Source organism: Cydia pomonella, chromosome 11 (genome assembly GCF_033807575.1).
Source record: "Cydia pomonella isolate Wapato2018A chromosome 11, ilCydPomo1, whole genome shotgun sequence".
Lineage (NCBI taxonomy): Eukaryota > Metazoa > Arthropoda > Insecta > Lepidoptera > Tortricidae > Cydia > Cydia pomonella.
Genome location: NC_084713.1, coordinates 22,768,965 through 22,793,173, shown reverse-complemented (window position 1 = coordinate 22,793,173; position 24,209 = coordinate 22,768,965). Strand labels below are relative to the sequence as shown.

General features: G+C 36.0%; 1 protein-coding gene across 1 annotated transcript in view; it reads right to left on the bottom strand.

Annotated features, from left to right (window-relative positions):
• Nucleotides 1-3,642: 3,642 nt before the first annotated feature.
• Nucleotides 3,643-24,209, bottom strand: part of LOC133522507 (uncharacterized) — a 165,547-nt gene continuing 144,980 nt past the window's right edge. Inside the window, exons 6-8 of the mRNA XM_061857865.1 lie at nucleotides 16,674-16,863; nucleotides 6,202-6,382; nucleotides 3,643-5,165 (exon numbers count right to left, since the gene is read on the bottom strand). Of these exons, the coding sequence (XP_061713849.1) occupies nucleotides 5,124-5,165; nucleotides 6,202-6,382; nucleotides 16,674-16,863 (413 nt within the window). The 3' untranslated portion in view covers nucleotides 3,643-5,123. The remainder of the gene's footprint in view (nucleotides 5,166-6,201; nucleotides 6,383-16,673; nucleotides 16,864-24,209) is intronic.

Here is a 24,209-nt window from a genome sequence, read left to right as displayed (position 1 = left end):
TATATATTTTTTGTGCATAATGAGAAAAAGTTTATCTTGTCCAGTGTTGGCCGAACGTCAATTAGAATTGACCAATAACCACAAATTGAACCATAAACCGTAACCGTTCCATTTGTAATTCTAATTAACGTTCGGCTAACATTCATCTTGCCTCCGTGTTCATAATAATAATATATAGCCCCATCTGACCATAAAATAAAAAAAAGTATAATCTTCAAATAAAACCAATAAAATATAGTTACAAATATGTACTATTTGGTCCTGTACGTAATCGTTATATTTTCTTGTTACAATTTTTCAAGTGTTAAGTAGATATAAACGGATCTTTTGCTCCTTTATGGTTTGCTCCTCTGTCTTTGAAACAGCCAGATAGGCACATCACACACGAGCTCACTTATTTCAAATATTCAGAGCCAGAATCTATTATTTCCAAGGTCAACCAATGCAATTGCAACTATGGCGCATTCTAAAAATACAAGTAGTGTGTCTAGAGCTAGAGCCACTACCATGTACCATGGAGCTTTCTTTTATAGATGGCATTTTTAGATGAAATTTTTAGAGTAGTTTTATTTCTCCCATAGTTACAATTGCCCTGGCTGACCTTATGACATCCGAATTTTTGTGTGGAAAAATATAAGTAAATACTTTTCAGGCTCCTGTTTTTCTGAATTTATTAAGAGGGAACTATAGTCACGATCGTCCACACAAAAAGAGAAAATGTTTTTCCACTTCCAAATATTTCCATTCTCCATGACTTTTTAGTATGTAAAAATAGATTTGGAGGATTTCCTTTTTTTCAAAATCTGCACATCAACAAGATTTTTTTTTCAAAAAAGCGAAACATATAATCTAATAATATATTATGCTGAACCGACTGACATCAAAATCAGTGATTTGTTAAGATTTAGTTAGTGGAAACAGTTTTCTCCCGAAAAGAAATTTCATAGAAGAAGTACCGTTATTTCGTTAGGATCGCAAAAGCTATTCTTCCCAATTAAGTGATCATAAAGATAAATTACAGGCTCTCAATTTCTAAATAAAACTAGCTTGTGTGTCATATGCCGTGGTTTGGATTTCATTCATAAAATCCTTCCATCATAAACGTTTATTTCCTATATTTACTAGTTATAGGTTTTAGGCATTTAATAGCTCGTCCACGTTCACACATTTACCTTAATAATAAAACTTTTCAACAAAAAATAAAACCGACTTCAAATATTACCAAAAGCGCCATACATGTACATAACATTTGAAGAGTTCCCTCGATTTCTCCAAGATCCCATCATCAGACCCCGACTTGGTGCCAACGGCACCAACTCGGAATTATATCCGTTCGATTAAAAAAAAAATTGAAAATCGGTTCAAGATTCTCGGAGATATCGAGTAACATACATACAAAAAAAACAGTCGAATTGAGAACCTCCTCCTTTTTTGAAGTCGTTTAAAAAGACTCAATTTACCTTTACCCGCCTAGAGGCTTTTAAAAATATCTCCAATTCCATTCTAATGATTTGTTTTGTCAAATAAATATTGCATATCTCTTTGCAAACTTTGATTTCTATTTAGGCGGCTAGAAGTCTTTATCGCTTTTCTTGTGCAAATGCGTCGACATAGAGGAGCAACCAGATTTATTTATTTATTTCATTTCTAAACGCATATTATTCTACTTTATATGATAGGAAATTAAAGCAGCACCCATAAAAGCCAAAAGTCCCTGAGTTTGGTTCCGTACGCCTAAACGCATTATACAGATTATAAAAAGCTTTGCTCCGAAAATTGGTCTTTTTGGGACGAACTGAATGGAGGATGAGTTGTGCTTAAAGTTATATGCAGTGTTTATGAAGAAATCGTTGAGTACAGAGAATTTCCTACATCGACCATTACATATTCTCGTTTGCTCACATATGATAATGTCTAAATCCCACTTAAAAATAATGACACGAACTACAGTAAATTTCATTTGTTCTCGTACCTTTTAAACGTCAAATCATAATTATATGTATTGTGACAGATGACAATTATGAATTTCTACAAATAAAAAAGTTTTAAGTACTTGACAGTATCTCTTCATTTTTTATCTCTTTATACCTCTACGTTGACCTTACTGTAGGGCTAAGATGGTCGGCTTTTTATCATTTGTCACCATACTTGTCACGTTCTAACAAGTATGTAAGCGCGAAAGTGACGGCCATAGTGACAAGTGATAAAAATGGAACCATCATGCCACCGCTGTACCTTCACGATTTTACGCGTGACAGTGATATAATTTACAGAGGTCAATGTACGAAAATTTACTTGTTCGGAGATGATCTTAGAAAATGTCTTAAAAATAACCACATATAGGCTGCTAACAAATTAGCTAACGGATATTTTAAGAGATGATACTTTACATTCATCTCTGATAATGTAGATTCTGGGACCTATCGGAGATGAAGATGTAACTTGGAGGCGTAGGAAGAATAGGGAGCTAGAGGGGCTAGTTGCGATGCCCAATATAATTGGCGAGATCACAGCCACACGACTCCGCTGGCTCGGTCACCTAGAGAGGATGGGAGAGGATCGTGCTGTGAGAAAAGCGTATGTGGGGCACCCGGGTGGAAAACGTCAGTCTGGGCGTCCCAGATACCGCTGGAGTGTCGAAGTCCTAAAAGACCTGTTCGCCCTCGGAATATCCAACTGGCGTGAAGTGGTGCAGGATAGGGCAGAGTGGTGCTATCTTGTGTCAGAGGTCAAGATCCAGTTTGGGTCACTGAGCCAGTGAAGTAGTAGTAGTAGTGGTACTTTACATTAAACAGTTATTTGTTTTCATTTACCGAATTAAATAAATAAATTATAATTTTGTCTAATCAATCAATTTTTCTTGTTATGGCTCCATCAAGGTGTTGATGATTCTGCCAATGTCGAGGTTGGATAAGACACGGCTAGTATATGAATCTTATCATATTACGGTCATAGACAGTGTTCGGTGGAGTATCCGATCTGCAAAGAAATACAAATTACGACTAACTAATGATTATGTCTAAAAATAATCATCATTTGTATTTAACTGACAAGATGTTTCACACTTTCTGTCATGTCAACATTTGTTATAATTATAAACGTGTCAATTGATTTATCAACGTGAAGTGGCCCATTAAGTATAAGTTAAAAGAGGTTTTAAAATCTGTTTTATTATTCATCTAATTAACAGGGTGTTTATAAGTGGCAAATTTGTTATTAAATTTTCTCCGAAAAAACATCATAAAACCTGTAATGTTTTATATTTGAACATAATCCAGGAGCCGATTACCTACTATCAGCTGTAAAAATATTGGTAACTAATTTGATAGCAACTATATATTTTGGGGTTCAGTAGATGTATTATATACTATGAATATCATTCATGTCAATGCCATATTTAGTAGAGATTTTGTGCTCAATTTATTTAAAATGAAATTTTACTAAAAAGCACACCAACGCTTTACATGACATAATATATTTTTCTATATAAAAATATGTAGTCATATTCACGAAATCTCTATTAAAGCCTGTTTCCATGCAGTTTTTTTACGATTTTATGATCTATCTCGAGATACTAAAATCTAAGAAAAATATTATGTATTTTAATTTAAGTCATATAAATTTTAACCTATGTGACATTCATGATTCCAAATATATTAACTTTTAACTTTAATCAGTCAATTAATATAAAATCTAAATCATCTTAAAAGATTCAAGATTATGAATTCAGAGAAAAGAATTTCATTGTAAAAAGATTATACAATCACTCAGACGTTGCAGATAAAAGTATCTCGAGTAATCTTCATCACGACCTACGATAAGTCTGACGACATTAAGATTAAATGTACCGTTCGAATTAAGAATACTAGTACACCAGCATTACTGCTGCAGCTGCCGCAAATGATTAGATTAGATTCGATAAATTTTTTTTTTAAAGAAAAGGACACCGTATTTGACACAAAAGAATAAAACAAAGGCTTACACTAAAATCGCCAAACAACATAGTTTAACAACGTTAGTCAAATAACAACATCGATGGCTTCTGTCCGGATTTTTAATATTTGCGACAGTAATGCATTCGACAGTAATGTTTTGCTGCAGTAATGCTGCCGACTGCATTACAACAAGAAACGTCAATATGTCTCAAAGTCTCGATTCCTGAAGCAATGCAGTCTCCAGTAATGCAATGTAGTCCGAATCCAAACGATAACTAAACACAAATACGCGTTCAGAAATATAGACACAAGGTGGGTATACAAATATTGGTGCACATAAAATAGTCTATACAAAATTATATAGAGTTTATAAATAATACTCTAGATATACATTTAATACCGATAATCCAAATTTACATCGCTGGTTTAATCCAGGTACTATTTACAACAAAACTAACGCTATTAAATATTCGTTGTACATAAAAACTACGTATCGTGTTCGATACCACGCAAGAAACTTTTAAAAACACTAGAAGTTACACGAAGCACGAAGGACAAACATTTGAAGCAAAGAAATACGACCTTGAAATATCACGCATAATTTTTCGATTATTTTCCCATTAGATATTCATAAAACGTTACAAGCCTCAATTATTATCAATTCAATATCAGTCAAATTTGTAAATTTATGTTCTATTCCTTTCTTCCAAACGACTAATAGCTAATTGAGGCTTGCAGCACGTTTAGGGACAAAGCCATTTCTCCTTTCTTTCTGGTTCCCTATATAGCTTAATTACTTTAAAGCTTAATTACTTTAAAGGGAAACTCCAAGCAAACCTTTTTTTATTCCTCGTGCAGTCTCCAGTAGCTTTTAAACTTCTTGTCACCACGCAAATAAACTTGAGCAAGCATAGGTACTCAGAAGTAATAAATCTGATCGCGCGCCTCAAAATGCACATGCTTCGAAACGACCAGCAACCATCAGGCCTGCTTATTCACTCTCTCACTCTCAGGTTCATTGATCTGTGGGATCACTTTAGCGTCTCTGTCGGCTTGGGTAAGCACCTCCTGGACGTGGATTGTGAGCTCGGGACGAGCCAGTTGGGTGAAGGGAAGTAACGCGCCGGCCACGTCCATGGTGTTGTTGATGTTACGGTGCCAGAGTTCTAGCACGACGCTCCGCCGTTGCTACTTGTACCGAGGCGGGCCGAGCCAGCCGCAACCGAATACCTGAACAACAGAAATTCAGGTCAGAAGGTCAGTTAAAGAAGAAATGTAAATTAAGAACTATCAAAAATAAAAGTGACATCTGCTGCTGTTATTTGCTGAAGCAAATCAAGAAGACAAGTCTAAACGGCAATTTATTTGACCGATATTTATCGGTCAACGACTTAGAGATAGGAGTTGAAATCCTTGCGACCCATGTTCCGAATCGTACCTGGTCCAAGAGAAATTCTAGTATCATGAGGATGTATCAGCCAGCTGCAGTCCAGAATACCTACTATTTTTTATCAGTAATACTTTTGAGGAAGATGAGATTTGTTCGTGCCAAATGCAAGAACCCGGTATGCGCCGTGCGCAAGACCAGGCAACTTGTCTATCATTCAAAGATTAAAAAAGTAGTTCATGTGTCACTGCATTCATTACGGTCACACTTCAAGTTAATGAGGCGATATCCGCCCAGTCGGTCGGATACCGAGCGTTGCAGCGAACGCACGTCTGTTTGTCTATCGGGTCAGAGAACACAGTTAAGCTATCAGCCATATTAAGCACGTCGCGTGTTATCGATTTAAATCTTGTCAATCCGTCAACTAATAATCGTATCACGATTGTCGCGCACTCAGGCGCTAGTGTACGAATTTATACTGTTGTGCGTTAGTTAATATACGTGTATGTGATATATCGAGTTTTCTTACGCATCTACCTATCCTGAAGGTCCGTGTCGTAGCGATTCGGGTCTTCACCAGCGAACCAAGGCCGTGGACGGCTTTGTGTTATAAACCTATTCAACAAGTCACGCCGGGAGCCACCAGCACCCAGCGAACCACAAAGAGAAGTATTTGCAGACTTATTCGCGGAGTAAGTTAGATCACCAAGTGCGTTGTATCGCCTACATTTTGTGGTAAGCCCATTCGAGGAGTGGGCCAGCTCGCGACAAGATTCAAAAAATATCCTTTGATATTTCCCATTTGTTCTTAACAGGCAGACTCGTGTGAAAACCTGGATACTATCACAATATTTTCTTGTATCTTTAGGTTACAATTACCTGGCAGACAACCAGCGCCAAAAATAGCAACACCAGCAACGCAAGCACCCCCCATACCACGCCTAGCTGCGTCAGAGCGAACACATATAGGGTCGGGTGGCACCACTTGTTGGGCTCGAAGAGAGTCGGCGCGAAGTCAGGCCACATGATGCCCAGCGTCCAGAGATTTCCGAAACCGAACCTGGGGAGGAAAAATAATATTACTCAAACTTTGTGTAACTTGTACATTTTAAATTTAAAGGAAAATTTCGAATTCGCGAGCTCTCGGAACTTAACGCCGGCCCGACGCTTCCGTATGCAAATCTCTGCTTATACAAAATGGTCATATTTTCATGGATATTGGTGGATGTTAGTAAAAAGTGTTATCTAGAAAACGAATCAGTGGGCTAATAGTTGAAAATACCACAGAAAAAAAACAAATATTGGTATCATCGAATCTGTCTTGAGTCATATTAACATCGAACTAATTTTAACTCAAATATATTTAGTCACTCGCGCGACATCTTTGTAAGAACCTTCATTTTCAAGTAAAAAATGCTGAGAAGTAAGAAGTACTTTGAAAATTGCTACGTTCATTAAAATCCATCTATCATAGTAGATTTGAGGGGATCTTATAATATTATAAATGAGAATGTTTGGATGTTTGTTCCTCCATCACGCAAATCTGGCTGATCGGATGTTTTTTTTATCTTTTTTATTGGAAAAAGGTAAGCATTTGACAATCTCCCCTGATGGTAAGTACCGATGCAATCTAGGATACAACATGCTTACCTAAAAGATGTCTATTCACTCTCGATTTAAAAAGATCTACCTTATAGTGGACTGGGAACAAATTTGCAGAAAATGAATTCCACTCCTTAGCCGTTCGCATGATAAAGCTGGTTGATCGTATAAAGTTTATAACCTCGTTAATGGCATAAGATAACTTTTTTCCCCTATAGAAGTTACAATTTAGTACGAAAACACTGGGGGGTAAGTCGCGGACAGATGCTAGTACAGATTGTAACATAAATGGATGATACGGGTCAAAAATATAACCCGAGCTTCGCTGACCGCAGCTGTGCAGGAATAACAATTCATTCTATAAAGTAAACAAATTAAGAACTTGAAAAATGTAAAGGTTCATTAAGTTAGACCCACAGGGCCGAGCAAATAAAAGGATTCAGCAATTTGTGCTAAAATTCCGTCAATTCAGCATGAATTTGCAGTTTGAGGGGTATAAGCTACCTCGCTTCTAATTTAAATCAACACTCCGAAATCAAGCTTGAAATATAATTTTAAAATATCCGAAAAAAAAAGACATTTTTAAGGACTTTAACTTGATTTTCATTGTAACCCAAACCTTATACTGTACTTACAATAATAATCTTTCGTATGTGTGTGATGGTTAAAATGGTGGGTTTAAACTTTGGTCGTGCCGTATAAAGTACTATTTAATTCTGGAAAAACAAAATTCTAACAAGGTGACATTATCATGATAATTTTTATCAAGTCTGCCATTTCATAACCCATTTTTTACTTCACCTAACTTCAAACGTATAGCTCCGGAAAAGTGATTTTACGGAAACCTATTCCTGTCTTGTACTTTAACACCAAGTGGGTTTCTCTGTTGCTCCGCAGGAAATTTGTCGTGCTCTTTAAATACACGACGGTAAAGGGTGCAACTGAATTGAACTTGGTATTCGAATATTCGAGTTGCATCGCTACTCGTGTATGGTTCATTTAAGTCCAAAGGCGATGTAAAAATGTACAAGTAAGACATTAAACTCACTTCGATATTTTATTTTATTCTATTTTATTTTATTCGGGATGCTTACTGCCTAATATACATAGGTTAATACCTACACTTATCTATGTAATAGGCAGAGCGCCGGGGTGGAGGGGTTGAATCACTTAACACAGTATACAGGTTAACAGATGTATTGTCTCCCAGCTTCTGCACTTGAATCCTCAAATACTTACTATTCTATCATTATATATAATTATTGTACGTGACAGAAGAGGAAATCCCTTATCGAGTGGAGGCGCAAGATCTACATTAAATGTGCTGATCACTCAATATGCACTGACGTGCCAATATGAGTGTCTGCCTATCGCACCTCCCCTGAAAAGGTAGGGGTTCCCTCCCCTGAAAAGAACACTATTGGTAATACAACTTTACTCTATTCTTATGTACTAAATAATCTGTATTATTTTTAATTACCTTTAAATTTGAACTATTATGTCTTTTATTTTATATGGTCCTAAATATAGGTCATTTAATTTATTGTAACATTCATTCTTAATTAATACTAAATCACCTTAAAATTAACAATGCTTGATTTACAATTTCCTTTTAACATTAAATTATTTTTAACACAACCATCGCATTTCACAAGTAATATTTCACTTTAATATTACTTATATCATGTTTTATCCAAGTCCAACTAATCTAAAAGTTCCTCCTCAACGGATGCTGTAGCTGTGATAGGTAGTTATAAATTATAACCATAATTATTACCTTCCGTTTGCTAAACTTCTGCTCCTGACCATCTTTACATCGTTTTACATAATTCAGTTTTCCCAATAATACTCGTACCTCTTCTGGATACCGTTAATCATTCTAGTTCTACCAGCATATCCACTAGTTAGTAACAGTAATAATCCTTTAAATCATTTCCCGATCGGTAGGTTCGTTTATAAGTAAAAACTAAATAGTTCCTACATAACCTATGTAATTCATCATGTCCCGCGCGAAAGACCTTAATTAATCAACATTGTAACATCCTTTTTACTTGTGCTCATTTTAATATAGAACAACTCTACTATATTTAAACTTTTCCACAAAGAGCCATAAATAATCCTAATGTCTACTTTGGGACCTTTCCATACCATGATCAAGTCTCGTAACGATACGTCTATGCGTGCCTTCGTTCATGGAGAATCTTGATTCATATAAATTGTAGAGTTCACACAACAGCATTATCAGTATCATATTTTAAACTTCTGCACTGTATAACCAAGTCTCGTAACGATACGTCTAAGCGTGCCTTCGTCAATAGAGAATCTTGATTTATGCAAATTGCAGAATTTACGTAACAACATCATCAGTGTCATTTTTACCGGGTCGTTCCTAATATTCTATCAAATTATCAATTCTGTATCTTCCTGCGTCCCTTTCATGATATCTACTACTCAAGGCTGGGTAAGCTCCAAAGACGTAGTATCATAGTGTCGTGTCCAGTTTATTTGTTTAAGTATAATCCGTTAGAATCCTCAACCAGTAATCCTTATCTATTTATAATCCGTAAAAAACAAAACTTGATAATTCCCTTTCTAAACAAGTTACATCTATGTGATAACTAGTATTAGTATTATAATACGAAATATTTACATAATCTTCGTTAGACACGAAAAACACAATTCATTACATACACATGTCATCCACCTAAATCACGTGCTGACTAACATTGACATTACACTATCCGCCTAACGTACAGAACTACATGATTTCTGCCTACTCGCGAAAACACCCGTCCTCGACCTTGCTGACTCGCACTAATCGCACCGCGATTATAGTTTGAGTGTGCAGAAATAAATTCGATACAATCATTTTTAGAATGCAAAGAAAGAGGCATCTCTAAATAAACACCGGTAATTTTCGATACTCGTACCGTATCCGACCTTAATAAATTAAAAATCCCCGATTTGCTAATCACCGAGAATATCCGCTCACCTCAACATCAAAATCCACAGCTGCAACTTCTTTTCCTTACAATATTGCTCTACTAAGGACTCCAACTTTTAACACTTGGCCCCCCTAATAACTTATCTAGACTACTCACTAAACAAAATAAACACATACATAACACATGAATAAAAAAAAAAAAAAAAAAAACTAATCATAAACATATCACCTAAACATTTTCACGAAGAATCGCTCGCCGTACCGCTTGACACTCCAGCACCCGGCAGCAATGCGTAACCAGACGCGTAGCCGACGACATCCCGAACCTCCGACAAATCCAAACCCGCCGAAGCCAATGAAGCAATACTGATACTGGCAGCGGTTACCATAACATTGTCCTTCCTTTATCATTATGATCTCATTCTCCGTTTCAGACCACCCATCTTGGTACGTTGATTACCCAAATTAACAAAACAATAAATCACTGGGTAAGCTCGACGCCGCCAACTCGTCCTCAAAGTCCTCTTCATTGTCGTCGTCCATGATGATTTTATATCCGCAGTATCCTCACACAGAATTCATGCCCACGGTCGCCATGTAATAGGCAGAGCGCCGGGGTGGAGGGGTTGAATCACTTAACACAGTATACAGGTTAACAGATGTATTGTCTCTCAGCTTCTGCACTTGAATCCTCAAATACTTACTATTCTATCATTATATATAATTATTGTACGTGACAGAAGAGGAAATCCCTTATCGAGTGGAGGCGCAAGATCTACATTAAATGTGCTGATCACTCAATATGCACTGACGTGCCAATATGAGTGTCTGCCTATCGCATCTATACCCTGATTCATAATTAAATTCCATCAAATCTACAACTGTGTTGCCAGTAAAATGAAACGTTCCATAAATAGTAAATATATTATTGGCGAAAGAATGCACGTAAATAAATAATTTACTACTCATTTTAAATACAACATTTAAATGCTAAGTTCAAATAATTAGACTTATTAAAAAACCAGTCCCATAATTTAATATTGAATTTAAACTATTTTGAGGTTCTACCGCTTGTACAATGGGCTGTGCTCTGAAGAATTGTTTGACATGATGCCCACGGCTACTTTCTATCACCGCACCGCCCGCCGTCGGCAGGGTGTTCATCCTCACATCCTAGAACCTAAATGGTCACGCACTGTGCGCTTTAAGAGGAACTTCCTCCCGCGCACGCTCCGGTTGTGGAATGAGCTACCTGCCGAGGTTTTCCCGAGGGTCTACAGGTTCTTCAAAAAAGGAGTGTACAGATTTTTAAAGGGTCGGCAACGCGCATGTAACACCTCTGGAGTTGCAGGCGTCCATAGGCTACGGTGACTGCTTACCATCAGGCGGGCCGTATGCTTGCTTGCCACCGTCGTAGTATATAAAAAAAAAGGTAGAAATGTTCGTTTTGAAATGGCAATACTTCAGGTCTAAACAACATTTGGTATTCCGTTTTAATACAATAATATAAGTCTTAAGATGTGTATTATTAGTATTATTACTATACCTTAAAACGTAAATTCGAAAACGACAACTACAGGATAGTGTAAACGCCGTTATCGTTACCATGATAGATTTATGCCGGCCATGACAATCACTTGTCAAGTCAAGTTGTCACTTCATTCGGCATCTGACGTCTGTTACTTATAGTATTTTTCAAACAGAAAGGGTAATCAGAAAAGAACAAATGTCATCTACACATAATTTTGCGAGATTTGGCATTTTAAGATTATAAATTGTATGGAGATGCCACCTCACCCAGCGTACCCAGCATGTTTTAAAAATTCTCTAGTCCCCAACTGAGTAAGGCTTGTATTGTTATAAATTATAAGTGCTTAAAAATTAAGTGCGTAATTTTGTACTTACGTATAGTTAAGTGAATAAATATTTACTTATATACATAACTAACATAACAAACATCTAAGAGTCGAAGTATAGGCGACACATTTAACAAAAACCTTTCATTTATGTAGTTGGCAGCGTTTCATTAAAGGTATAGAAAATGGAGTGACCACATATTTTGACCACTTATTATTAGTGAGTGGTCACATATTTTGACGTAATTTCTGTATTCTATACAAAAACGGTTTTATTATGATCGTAATAATATTTATTATGATTCCAAAAAGGTCGGTGACATCTGCTCCGTCATACTGACGTTGACAGATGACATTGTGACAGTGACATTTCTTGGTAGATTTGATGGAATTTAATTATAAATTAGGGTATACTAGATGAAAATTACAAGCTTCCACATATATATATCCTTATTAGTGTTCCGAGAAATGTCGAGTTTGAAGTGTTCGAACTAAATTTCTAGCTGTCAAAACTAGTTTACACTAAAAATTTACGACAAAGGTCTTACGGAAAACTAGTTTTAATTTAACTTGTAAACTCGCCGGTTACACTGAGTCGATACGGACTACTTTTAATTGTGAAAATGCGTTTTTACTTAAAACATATTTATTTTATCTCTAGCTATAATTTTGTGAAAATCTTAAATTTTCTATCTGGCATGTTACTGTACATACTTTAACGCATTCACTGCCAGGGGGCGTGGCCTAGGAACAAACTTGTATGACGGTGAACGCATATATGCGTCGGTGGCAGTGAATGCGTTAATAGTTAATCCTGTCTTATGGAATTGTATTGCGGGAAAACTTACTCAACTTCAAAGTGTTCTCTGCATGCAAACTTAGAATTTTAATCAATTTACTATGCATACACTCAGCCAATCTCGTCATACGGAATTATATTATGGAAAAACTGCGCTGGCTTGAAAGGGGTTTGTACCACTTGAACTATAATTATTTACCCTTTGGTGAACCTAAGAAGATATTATAATAATTTTTTTTACTATATCATTATTTAAGTGAATAAAAAAGCATTACATAAACTACTTTTACCCACAGGGAGCGTGTAGTAATGAACTGTAAGTTGCATGCAGTTGATTAAGTGCGTGTACATTACAGACAAGTGTGAATGTAAAGTTCAAGTTTTCGCTGAACTTTGAACGCGCAAAATATCCATATTATTTTCACAGAAACTGGATTTTATAATTGCATTTATTTTTAAATTCAGACCGATTTTATAAGAAGAAGTATTTAAAGTATAGATTTATGATTGTATAACAGCAATGTTTTGACGACCGGTCTGGCCTAGTGGGTAGTGACCCTGCCTATGAAGCCGATGGTCCCGGGTTCAAATCCTGGTAAGGGCATTTATTCGTGTGATGAGCATGGATATTTGTTCCTGAGTCATGGGTGTTTTCTATGTATTTAAGTATTTATAAATATTTATATACATATTATATATATCGTTGCCTAAATACCCTCAACACAAGCCTTATTGAGCTTACTGTGGGACTTAGTCAATTTATGTAATAATGTCCTATAATATTTATTTATTTATTATTTATTATTATTTATAATGTCATATGCAGGAGTACATAATATGATGTAGCTGTAATTTTATAAGTTTCTTTATATAAATGAATTTAATTTCAAGTAGCTGTGTAATAAACTAAAGTTTAAAAGTCACTTGCAAGTTTGCTTAAAATCACTGACCTTTAAAACCTAACTTATAGCCATAGGTGAATCTATTTAGGTATATGTGAACAAATGTCAATGAAATATTAAACTTAAGCAGCTCTTTGGCTCTTGTTTATGGTAAAATGTTGCCAGCGATTAAAAACTGATGGTAAATACTTGTTTTACAGGATTTGTCCATACCATCCCATTACTGGTGCCTGTTCCATTATAGGGGTATTTACTATATGACATCTACTTATTTAAGTTTATAATTACGTTGACGTAACTGGTGACCGAAGAGCTGGCGGCTTCCTTGCACAACGTATCAGTATTGCAATACAACGAGGAAATGCCGCCAGCATCCTTTGTACAATGCATCAAGGGCCTATTTTAGATATTAAGCTAGTTATAGTAATCATCTGTATATATCCATTATGTATATTGTTATTGTAAATAAATATTTTACAATAGTAAAAAAAAAAGTTTATAATTTATATATAGTACTTAGTGCGACTACTTTATAAAGCACAAATCACAATATTTGTTAATATAATTTGATTAGTTCCCAAAGTTGTAAATGGTAAATATATAACTTGACATACAATATATTCTCGTAACATGCAAATATCACGTTTGACTGATACCAACGCAACCGCAAAACGGAATAAATACGACCGCGGCAGCTCATTAAATACTTCTGTCAGTGAATTTCCCATTCACTCATGAATGAAATTAACTAGCTATTAAGTTACATAGTAAATTGGTACAGTCACCTGCAATAACATGTTACATAACCGCAACAATATCTGATACGATCTTATTTGCAGAGCTCCATGCGCGTGTTACATACTTTTACGGACTTTGGCAAAGATAATTTGAAATAGAGGTGGATTGTCAAAGAAAACTTTGTAACCACAGTGAATTTACTGCCATCTTTCGACACATGATTAAAACTTTTAGAACGCCATTTGACATTGATCCTTTCTTTGATATGTGTTAAATTTGTAAAATATCAAAAAGTGGCGCCATCTTACTGGGCATAACCTAAAGATTATGGCGCTATCGCTCGAAACGATGCCGCCATAACTTTGAACTTTGATCTATTAGATGGCGCCACTTTTTGATGTTCTCAAATTTTAAGATGGCGCCACTTTTTGATGTTCTCAAATTTTATTAGTACAATTTAATTTATTGCCCTTAAAGTGATTAAAAAGGCGTTTTCATGCTTTCTGTCTGTCTTTATAAAGATTCTTTTACGAAATTGTTGGATCCGTGAATTATGAAATCTTTAGATTTTAACTTTTTCATACAAATTTAATATTATTTTCTATGTACGCTAACATCAGTGTGTTTGACGTAGCTTGTCACGCTTAAAACGTAACAAAATTCGCAATACATTGCGTCTTAGAATTAATTTCAATGTGCAATCAAAATTAAAACATAAGTTATTTTTAAAAATTACTGAACAAATGTTGGTGAATTTGAGGAGCACAGCCTACAGTTTAATTTATTGCTCCTGTTACAGGAAACACCCGGTATATTGTTATTATTTATTTATGTAATTCATAAGTATGGTTTGATTTTTTAATTCATTTAATATATTTCTTTTTCTGCACCAATTCTAGGTATCTCTGTTCGGCCCTATGGTTGAATGGTAGAGAATGCCGTTTGGCATTAAGTCCGCCATTTGTACATTGTTGCATATATTTTGTGCAATAAAGTTTAACAATTATTTATAATAGTCGTCGCCTCTGTGGCGTAGGCCTTCCCCATGCGTTTCCACACTTCTCTATAGCGGGCGCAGCAGTTGTCGCCGTAGTATTGGCGACTACTGGATGCGTATACAATAAACGTATTTATATAAAAAACCTTTGAAAACACGTTCCAAGAACATTATCAAGGTAACCGTTATAACAAAAGAATCCAAGAAATAGGCTTATCATTAAATCCTATTATCGGGGACCGATTTTATTAGACGGAAAAAACCCTAAAACTCACCCGTCCAATCCTATTTATTTGTATACACAATTCCGATGTCAAAGGCTGGGTATTTTAGACGTAAGTCCTAGTCGGTATTATAAGCCTTATTCGGTGTTTTTGAAAGGCTTCTAAGAAAGTTCTCGGTCAAACCTTACGCACATATTTTGAGGAAAATAATACTATTTAGAAAGCAAAATACAGATAAGGTTGGATGAAAACATGAATATTGTATTTCAATGTTAGTATTGAAAATAGAAATGGATCTAATAATTTCTTCCTATGAGTACGTATTTGTTATGAGATTTAGAGGTATAATATTTTTCACCACACTAACTGGTAAAGGCCTTCTTGATTGTTCAGAAACTAATGAGAAAGTTGCATTTTAACCACATGTGGGGCAAAATAATCAGATGCGAATTTTGAGTTATTTACTTATGTTAGTTAAAATAGTTAAATAGTTAGTTTAAATGATGATTTAAAAGTCAATTTCACCTACTATTTTAAATGATATTTTCTATTACGTTCATTTGATTTTTTGGTATTTAATAGTTAGTAGTTTCCTCGCGTTGGTGTGGTAAAAAGTGGTAAAAGGTTTCACTCGGGAGCAAAGTTTGTTTAACCCTCGAGCCTTGAAACCCCCGCAACGTTCAAGATTCCACTTCTCGAACTTCAATTTTGGTATCATTCGCTTGCTCGGGTGTCAATATTAGTACGAGCGGTTAAACAACAACTTTGCTCCCTTGTAAAACAAATGACTTTTATTATTTATAGATTGTGTGCGAAGATCCTGAAGCAATAATAGAGTTCAATGGTATTCCAGTGTACTTGCGATATTTAAACAAAAATTAAAAATGGAATAAAAATCAAGTTGAAATAATTCGGGCTGCGATAGATTTGATTTTGGGTTTGGCTGGATTGTTTGGTTGCCTTGGTATAAAATCAGGGGATACCGGCGCAACCTATATATACATAGGTATGCAAATAAGCTGAAATTGTTTCTTGCAGAAAAAACTTATTATTCACTTACAGATTTTCTCAATGATACATTTCTTAAGTAACATCGTATTGATCTGATAAAATTATAGTTTAATAAGTATATTCCGTAGAAAGCTTTTGTATTTTTTACCATGGTGCAGTAAATATTACTTTTACTGCACCATTTCTCTGGGTACTATCTTTTTCACATCACCATAGAACCTACTTGCGAGTTGACACATCACACATGACACATCAGTCAGTAATTCCAAAATACTCACCATCCCATGAGGAATATCGTCAAGGTATACGCCAGTATTTTCTCCGGTACACTGGCATCCGAAGTAGAAGATCTGCTTGCAAGCTGAGCCCATAGCAACCAGCAGATGCCGGCGCCGCCCGCCGCGCCCCCGACCACCATGTACACGGGGATTCTTGGCTCGGCGGGGCAGTCGCGGATGTATTGAACTCCTGTAGAATTAAGTAAAACATAAGTACGTAATATACAGTAGAAATTTAACACATATCAGTGAAAGAATAAGGATCAAAGTCAAATTGCGTTCTAAAAGTTTAGTGTCGAAAGATAGCAGTAAATTTACTGTAGCTACAAAGTTTTCTTTGACAATCCACCTCATTTCAAATTCTCTTTGATTTAGCCTAGCCTAGTCGTTAGTGATCATGCCTACAAAGCAGAAAGTCCCGGGTTCATATCCTGGTAAGGGCATTTATTTCTGTGTTCATCACAAATATTTGTTCCTGAGTTATGAAAGTTTTCTATGTATTCAAGTATTTTTGTATATCTATCTATTATCGTATCGTCGCCTAGTACCCACAACACAAGCCTTATTGAGCTTACCGTGGGATTTAGTAAATTTGTGTAAAAAAAAAAACATATTTATTTATTTTAATGGTCGCTTTTCTCTAATTATGACACAACACAAATAAAGGTTAAGATATAAGAATTAATTGGCAAATATTTTGAAAATAATTGAGACCATAAATATTTGGGGACGATCTTACACAGCACATCATCATCATGTTATCAGCCTTTTATCGCCCATTGCTGAGCATAGGCCTCTCTTCCAGTACGCCACTTATTCCGGTTTTGAGCCAATCTCATGCAGAAGTGACCCGCAGTCTTCCGAATGTCGTCCACCCAACGAGCCAACGGACGCCAGGCACTCCTTTCGTCTGAAAGCGGCCATTCCGTTAACATTTTGGTCCACCTGCCATCACTCTGCCTGGCAACATGTTCCGCCCAGCTCCATTTTAACTTGGTAATGACGTGTCCGACGTCTTGCACCTTGGTGCGACGTCGGATCTCGACATTTCTCACTCGGTCTTGAAGTTTGATGCCGAGCATGGCGCGCTCCATGGCTCTCTGTGCCCTCGAATTGTATGCACAGTCTCCTTAGTGAGCGTCCATGTCTCGGCACCGTAGGTCATGGTGGGCAGGACACATTGGTTAAAGAGGCGAGTTTTCAGGCATTGTGGAATGTTAACGGGTTTGAGGATGTCCGCCATTTTATTGTATGCCGCCCAACTCAGCTGGATCCTCCTGGAGATCTTCTGTTGGCACACAGCCACACACAGATCGACCTAGCCTCAAACTAAGCAAAACTTGTACTAAGGGTACTAGGCGACTTTATACATACTTATATAAATAAACATACAACGATGACCGGTCTGTCCTAGTGGGTAGTGACTCTGCCTATGAAGCCGATGGTCCCGGATTCAAATCCTGGTACGGGCATTTATTCGTGTGATGAGCATGGATATTTTGTTCCTGAGTCATGGGTGTTTTCTATGTATTTAAGTATTTGTAAGTATTTATATATTATATTATATATATCGTTGTCCAAATACCCTCAACACAAGCCTTATCCCATCAAAAACAATACTTGTCAAAAAAACCAAGTCTCGCAACTCAGTTGTTCTGCGGTAAAAAGTTGTGAGATCCATGTAATACCAAGTCGGTTATTAATTTATTCAGTCTCTACTTAAGCGACTTTCTGTCTTAATACGTCCAGTCTCTAAGACCACGATCGTGGTCCATAACAATTGAAAATCAATTGTGTCTGGAATCTCCGTACTCGAAGCATTAAGTTGTTACGTAATAATTAACAGCATCTTATAGTGACGCATATCAATATTAAAATTCTTTAATGTTTTATATAAATATATTGAGACTTGGCCTGGTACTCACAACTCTGACACAGACATGGATCTCACAACTTTTTACCGCAGAACAATTGAGTTGCGAGATTTGTTTTTTTTGACAAGTATTGTTTTTGATGGGATCTCATTTCTTTTTGTATTTTGTAGACAGTTCTACTTTTTTCCTTTTCGGTACCTTCTACTTATTGTATATATGTATAAATAAAACATAAAACATCGTTACGAATAAAGCCAATATTGAAAAATTTTACTGAAGACTTGGCTGTATGGGCTTAATTTTCTTTGCGGTCTTTTCTAGATTTTTTAGTTTTTCCTTGATTCATACACCAAACACTACTTATATTCCAAATTTGAAGCTTCTAGGTCTGCTAGAAGTGCCTTAGAATTTTGATGATCGGTGAGTCAGTGAGTGACAAAATTAAGAAATTTGACCCGTTATAATTCTTAAAATACTGGTTCGAATTGAATGAAATTTGAAATATACCGTGTCTTTACAATGCCTGCATGGTTACTGAAAATTTCAGTCTTCTAGTTTTATCCACAACGAAGTTACAGGGGGTCGAAAATGGTCTGAATTGCTTCGAGAAAAGGATGGTACGGCCGTGCTTTTTTGCTCGACTTGGTGGGGGCACTGCCGTGCCCCCAGATTGAGCTTACTGTGGGACTTAGTCAATTTGTGTAATAATGTCCTATAATATTTATTTATTATTTATACATAGAAAACATCCATAACTGACGAAAAAATATTCGTGATAGACACACTAATAAATGCCCTGACCGGCATTCGAACCCAGGTCATCCAGCTTCATAGGGTCTCTACCGACTAGGCCAGGCCGTTATTTACAAGAATTTATTGGCAAATATTTTGAATATATTTGAAACTGAACCTCCCGTCCGGTTTAGTATTTCACTGTTGATTGTTGCTCTACATAATAGATCGCGCCGGAATTACGGCTTCAGTCCGCGTCCGGAATACATTATTAGCCTGAAACTGTAATTTCAGTGCAATTGGTACGCCCTTTGCTGAAAATACGGACGCAATCGAATTTGTAGGTATTGTGAGATTGCAGAGTTCTGTTTGTAATATTCAAATAATATTCAAACTAAATAAGAATTCAGTTTTAAGAGGAAAGGGGACGGCTGCTTCTCCATAAAAACGTAGTCCCCATTTTCCTCTCTGGAAAATCTGGTTTATTTGTATATTTTACAATTAGCACTAACAGTTTAACCTTACGTGCTAATCAGTATTGCGATACTTAGGTCTAACATGCAAATAGGTGAGATAGGTATATACTTAATTAAGTGGTATTAAATTACAATAAATTACAGAGCTGAGAAATAAATTACATTGAGATGACAACAAATTAAAATAGATAAAAAAAAATATGGGTACACGAGCAAAATGTCAGAAGATTATAATACAATGTTAATTTACAGTTTAAATGGAGCTTTTTGCCACCATCGACTCCAGGTGTCAGGCTGGATGCTGTCAGAAATTTGTTTTCGGGAGTGATATTGACATTATGGAAAATATTTTTACATAATTTGATGTATATTAACAATAGCTATGCCCCTACGTTTGACTTTTTTCGATTTTTTGATTATTGTACAAATTAGGAGCGAAAAACAGTTTCCATACAATTTTTTAAATGCTCCTAACTCTTATAATAGTTTAAAAATTCGAAATAAATCAAACGTCCCCCACGTATGATTTATTTCGAATGGCCGTGGTTAATATGCAATGAACTGATCCAGAGAGGAAAATGGGGACTAGGTTTGTATAAAAAGGCGATTTCGCGCGGGTCCTCCCCTTTTTTTTATACTACGTCGGTGGCAATTAAGCATACGGCCCGCCTGATGGTAAGCAGTCTCCGTAGCCTATGTACGCCTGCAACTCCAGAGGACAACGCTTTCGTTTTAAGCGAGTTTCAAATTTGTTGATGACGTTTTACCATATCCATACACTTATTAAGTAAGAAGCCTCATGTACGGCGTGACCACTCAAGCTTACTTATATCTCTATGACAGTACAGTCAAGTGTAAAAATATGGGTGTATACATCTTGCTCAAAAATATGTCCCATAGCATCTTATTCCAGTGTATTAAGAGCGTAGTACCATATTTATGAGACGATTCTTTCGATACATATTTTTGCACTTGAGTGTACACACTATCCATAACAGTCATGGTTCCATAATAACAACCAGTCCTTTGGCTTAGACTTATCAATTTCCAAGTAAAGTTTTTTTTTGTATACTATGTCTGTGGCAAACAAGCATACGGTCCGCCTGGTGGTAAGCTGTCTCCATAGGCTATGTACGCCTGCAACTCCAGAGGAGTTACATGCGCGTTGCCAACCCTAACAACCCGCCCTCCCCTTGTTGAGCTCTGGCAACCTTACTCACCGGCAGCAACACAACACTATGAGTAGGGTCTAGTGTTATTTGGCTGCGGTTTTCTGTAAGGAGGTACTTCCCCAGTTGGGCTCTGCTTTAGATCCGGAATGACATCCGCTGTGCTGTGCCCTACCACACAAGGCGAGATGACATTCACATTGCCCATACCTCTCTTGTGGACGTAGTTTAAGGACGTACCCGGGTCCAATAATTGAAGCAAGTTTCACATTTTATTTACAACAACAATAAACATAATGGATATATACAGATGATTACTAACAATAAGTATAACTAGCTTAAATCTAAAACAGGCCCTTGAGGCATTGTACCAAGGATGGTGGCGGCATTTCCTCGTTGTATCGCAATACTGATACGGTGTGCTATTAGTTTGATTCACGGTTGTCTAAAGAATACTAAAACCTTATTTTTTCCTACCATAAAAAATGTCATGGTTTCAGTCAGCCCCTTGGATTTACCACTCTGTATAGCTACGACAAACTGAAGAGCTAATAGAATAGAGTAAATGTTTTGTTTCCAGTCGATTTGTTGAGGGCAAATGTTTGCGATACGGCCCCCGGCAATCAGGCGAGCGGGACGTAGTGTTTGTTGGCTTACTTACAAAATTTCCATTGTTTTTACATGGTTCAATTTAACTTGCAATGCATGTATGTACTTGGTGTATGTATGACTCCAGGATTTTATACCTGGCTCGATAACGGACCCGGGACACCGTCAGACATTATGAAAGGTAAGTTAGGAAAGTCAATCCGAGAAATGAGATATAGAATATAATAAACTTCCAAACCATATTACTGAGTTATCAATTAATAAATTTAAGAATCATGTAAAGCGTAAACTTATTTCTAAAGCTTATTATACCACACAAGACTACATGAATGATAAAACAACGTGGGATTAATTGTGATTCGAAATGATTAATTATTTATTATATTTGAATAATGATGATGAAATGGATATTCCAATGCATGTATTTCCTTTGTTGTTTTTATTATATTTGTTTGACATTTAGAATTTATTCTAGAAACAATCTAGACTAGTATTTTTTATACATTTTTTTTTGTATGACTATATTTTGTGAAAGTTTTAGTATTAAATTTGATCTATGAATTATATATGGAATAACATTTACAACATCAATAAATTGCTCTGATAATTAGATTAAGATAATTATATGTAATACTATCTTACTATTCATAAGTGCTTGTTGCTAGGCCTACATGAATAAAGTATATTTGAATTGAATTGAATTAAATTGAGTTGAAAGCTAAAATTAGCTTGCGATTTACACGGATTAACACTTTACACGGCTTTTTTAATATCAACTTTGTTTTTTATGACGTCTGTGCGAACCTACAAAAATATAACAACATTTTTGCTTTATACGAGCATATTAATAATTAAAAAATATTCGTTCCTATTATCAAACCTTTTCTAATCAAAATGGACGTAAAACTTTATTTCGAGGAGAATCCGGGGCGAAATTAAGTCGCGTAATCTGTAAATATGGTAAACTCGGGTCAACAAAAAGTACAACAAAGGATTGGGTGACCTTTCCTTGATTTATAATTGGTTGGATGAAAACTGAACACCTAGGGTATTGGAGAATATTATATTGAAAGGTTAGAAGTAAAATACTTACCTACGTTACTTTCATTTGCAACTTCGCTTAAAGTCCAGTACCCCTAGTGTAAATAAATTCGATTTCGAAACGTGACGTACGCGTTTGCGTTTAGTCTCATTTTGTATTGGATTTAGAAAGAGCGCGCCAAGCGGGACGTTTTGGAAACTCAAAATCCTATACAAAATGAGACTTAACGCAAACGCGTTCGTCACGTTATGATGTCGATCAAAGTTACACTAGGAGTACTGTTCAGTTCAAATATACTTTATTCATGTAGGCCTAGCAACAAGCACTTATGAATAAATATTATAGGACATTATTACACAAATTGACTAAGTCCCACAGTAAGCTCAATAAGGCTTGTGTTGAGGGTACTTAGACAACGATATATATAATATATAAATATTGATAAATACTTAAATACATAGAAAACATCCATGACTCAGGAACAAATATCCATGCTCATCACACAAATAAATGCCCTTACCAGGATCAGGATTTGAACCCGGGACCATCGGTTTCGTAGGCAGGGTCACTACCCACTAGGCCAAACTGGTCGTCGGTCGATGAATAGTAAGACAATATTAAACTTACATATTATCTTAAGCTAATTATCAGAGCAATTTATTGATGTAAATATTATTCCATATACTCGTGTAATACTAATGAATATCATTCATCCTCCCTATTAAGATACCTACTTTATATTATTATATTTATTATGTATCTGGGTATATCACTATCTCTGATGCGATAAAAGTTTTTACAGTACATATGGTGCTACTTAACCGCACTAGTGCGAAAACACATTACCTAAATATTTCGAAAATTCAAAGAGCCATATGTACCTACTGTCAAACGTTGTACGATACATGTGCGAATAGGTGATTCGCAACTCGTGTCGATTCAAACTAAAGCACCCCTTTCGGTCGTGTTTATCGTCACTCGTTTCGAATTTCCTATTTTTCGCACATGCATCGTAATGTACTATTATTTGTTAAGTATAATTAAAAGGAACAAGTTTTGTACCATTTGGCGTTGAAACTCTAGGTCCATGGGGTCCCAGCGCACACAAGTTTTTTGGAGAAATCGCGAAACGTCTGGTTGACGTAACTGGTGACCGAAGAGCTGGCGGCTTCCTCGCACAACGTATCAGTATTGCGATACAACGAGGAAATGCCGCCAGTATCCTTGGTACAATGCCTCAAGGGCCTATTTTAGATATAAGCTAGTTATAGTAATCATCTGTATATATCAATTATGTATATTGTTCTCTAAATAAATATAACAAAGGAACAATTGCAATTTAAATACACCCTATTGTGCTTGTTTGCTTATCTGTTGCTGTATGTACTTTTGTTTCGCGACGATAAATACTTTTTTTTAATAAACTTTACCCAGGTCAAAGCTAAGAAAGTCACATTCAGCCCTACATGCTTTATTTATACGTAGTCATTTTTAATGCCTGATCTCTCAGTAGTAATAAACACGTAAACCTGAGTTTAACATATTTCAACATTATTGTTAATATTGTTATAATTGTAACACGAAAACAAAGGTCATGAAAATCTGTGAAAATGAGGAGCGAAATTAACAAATAT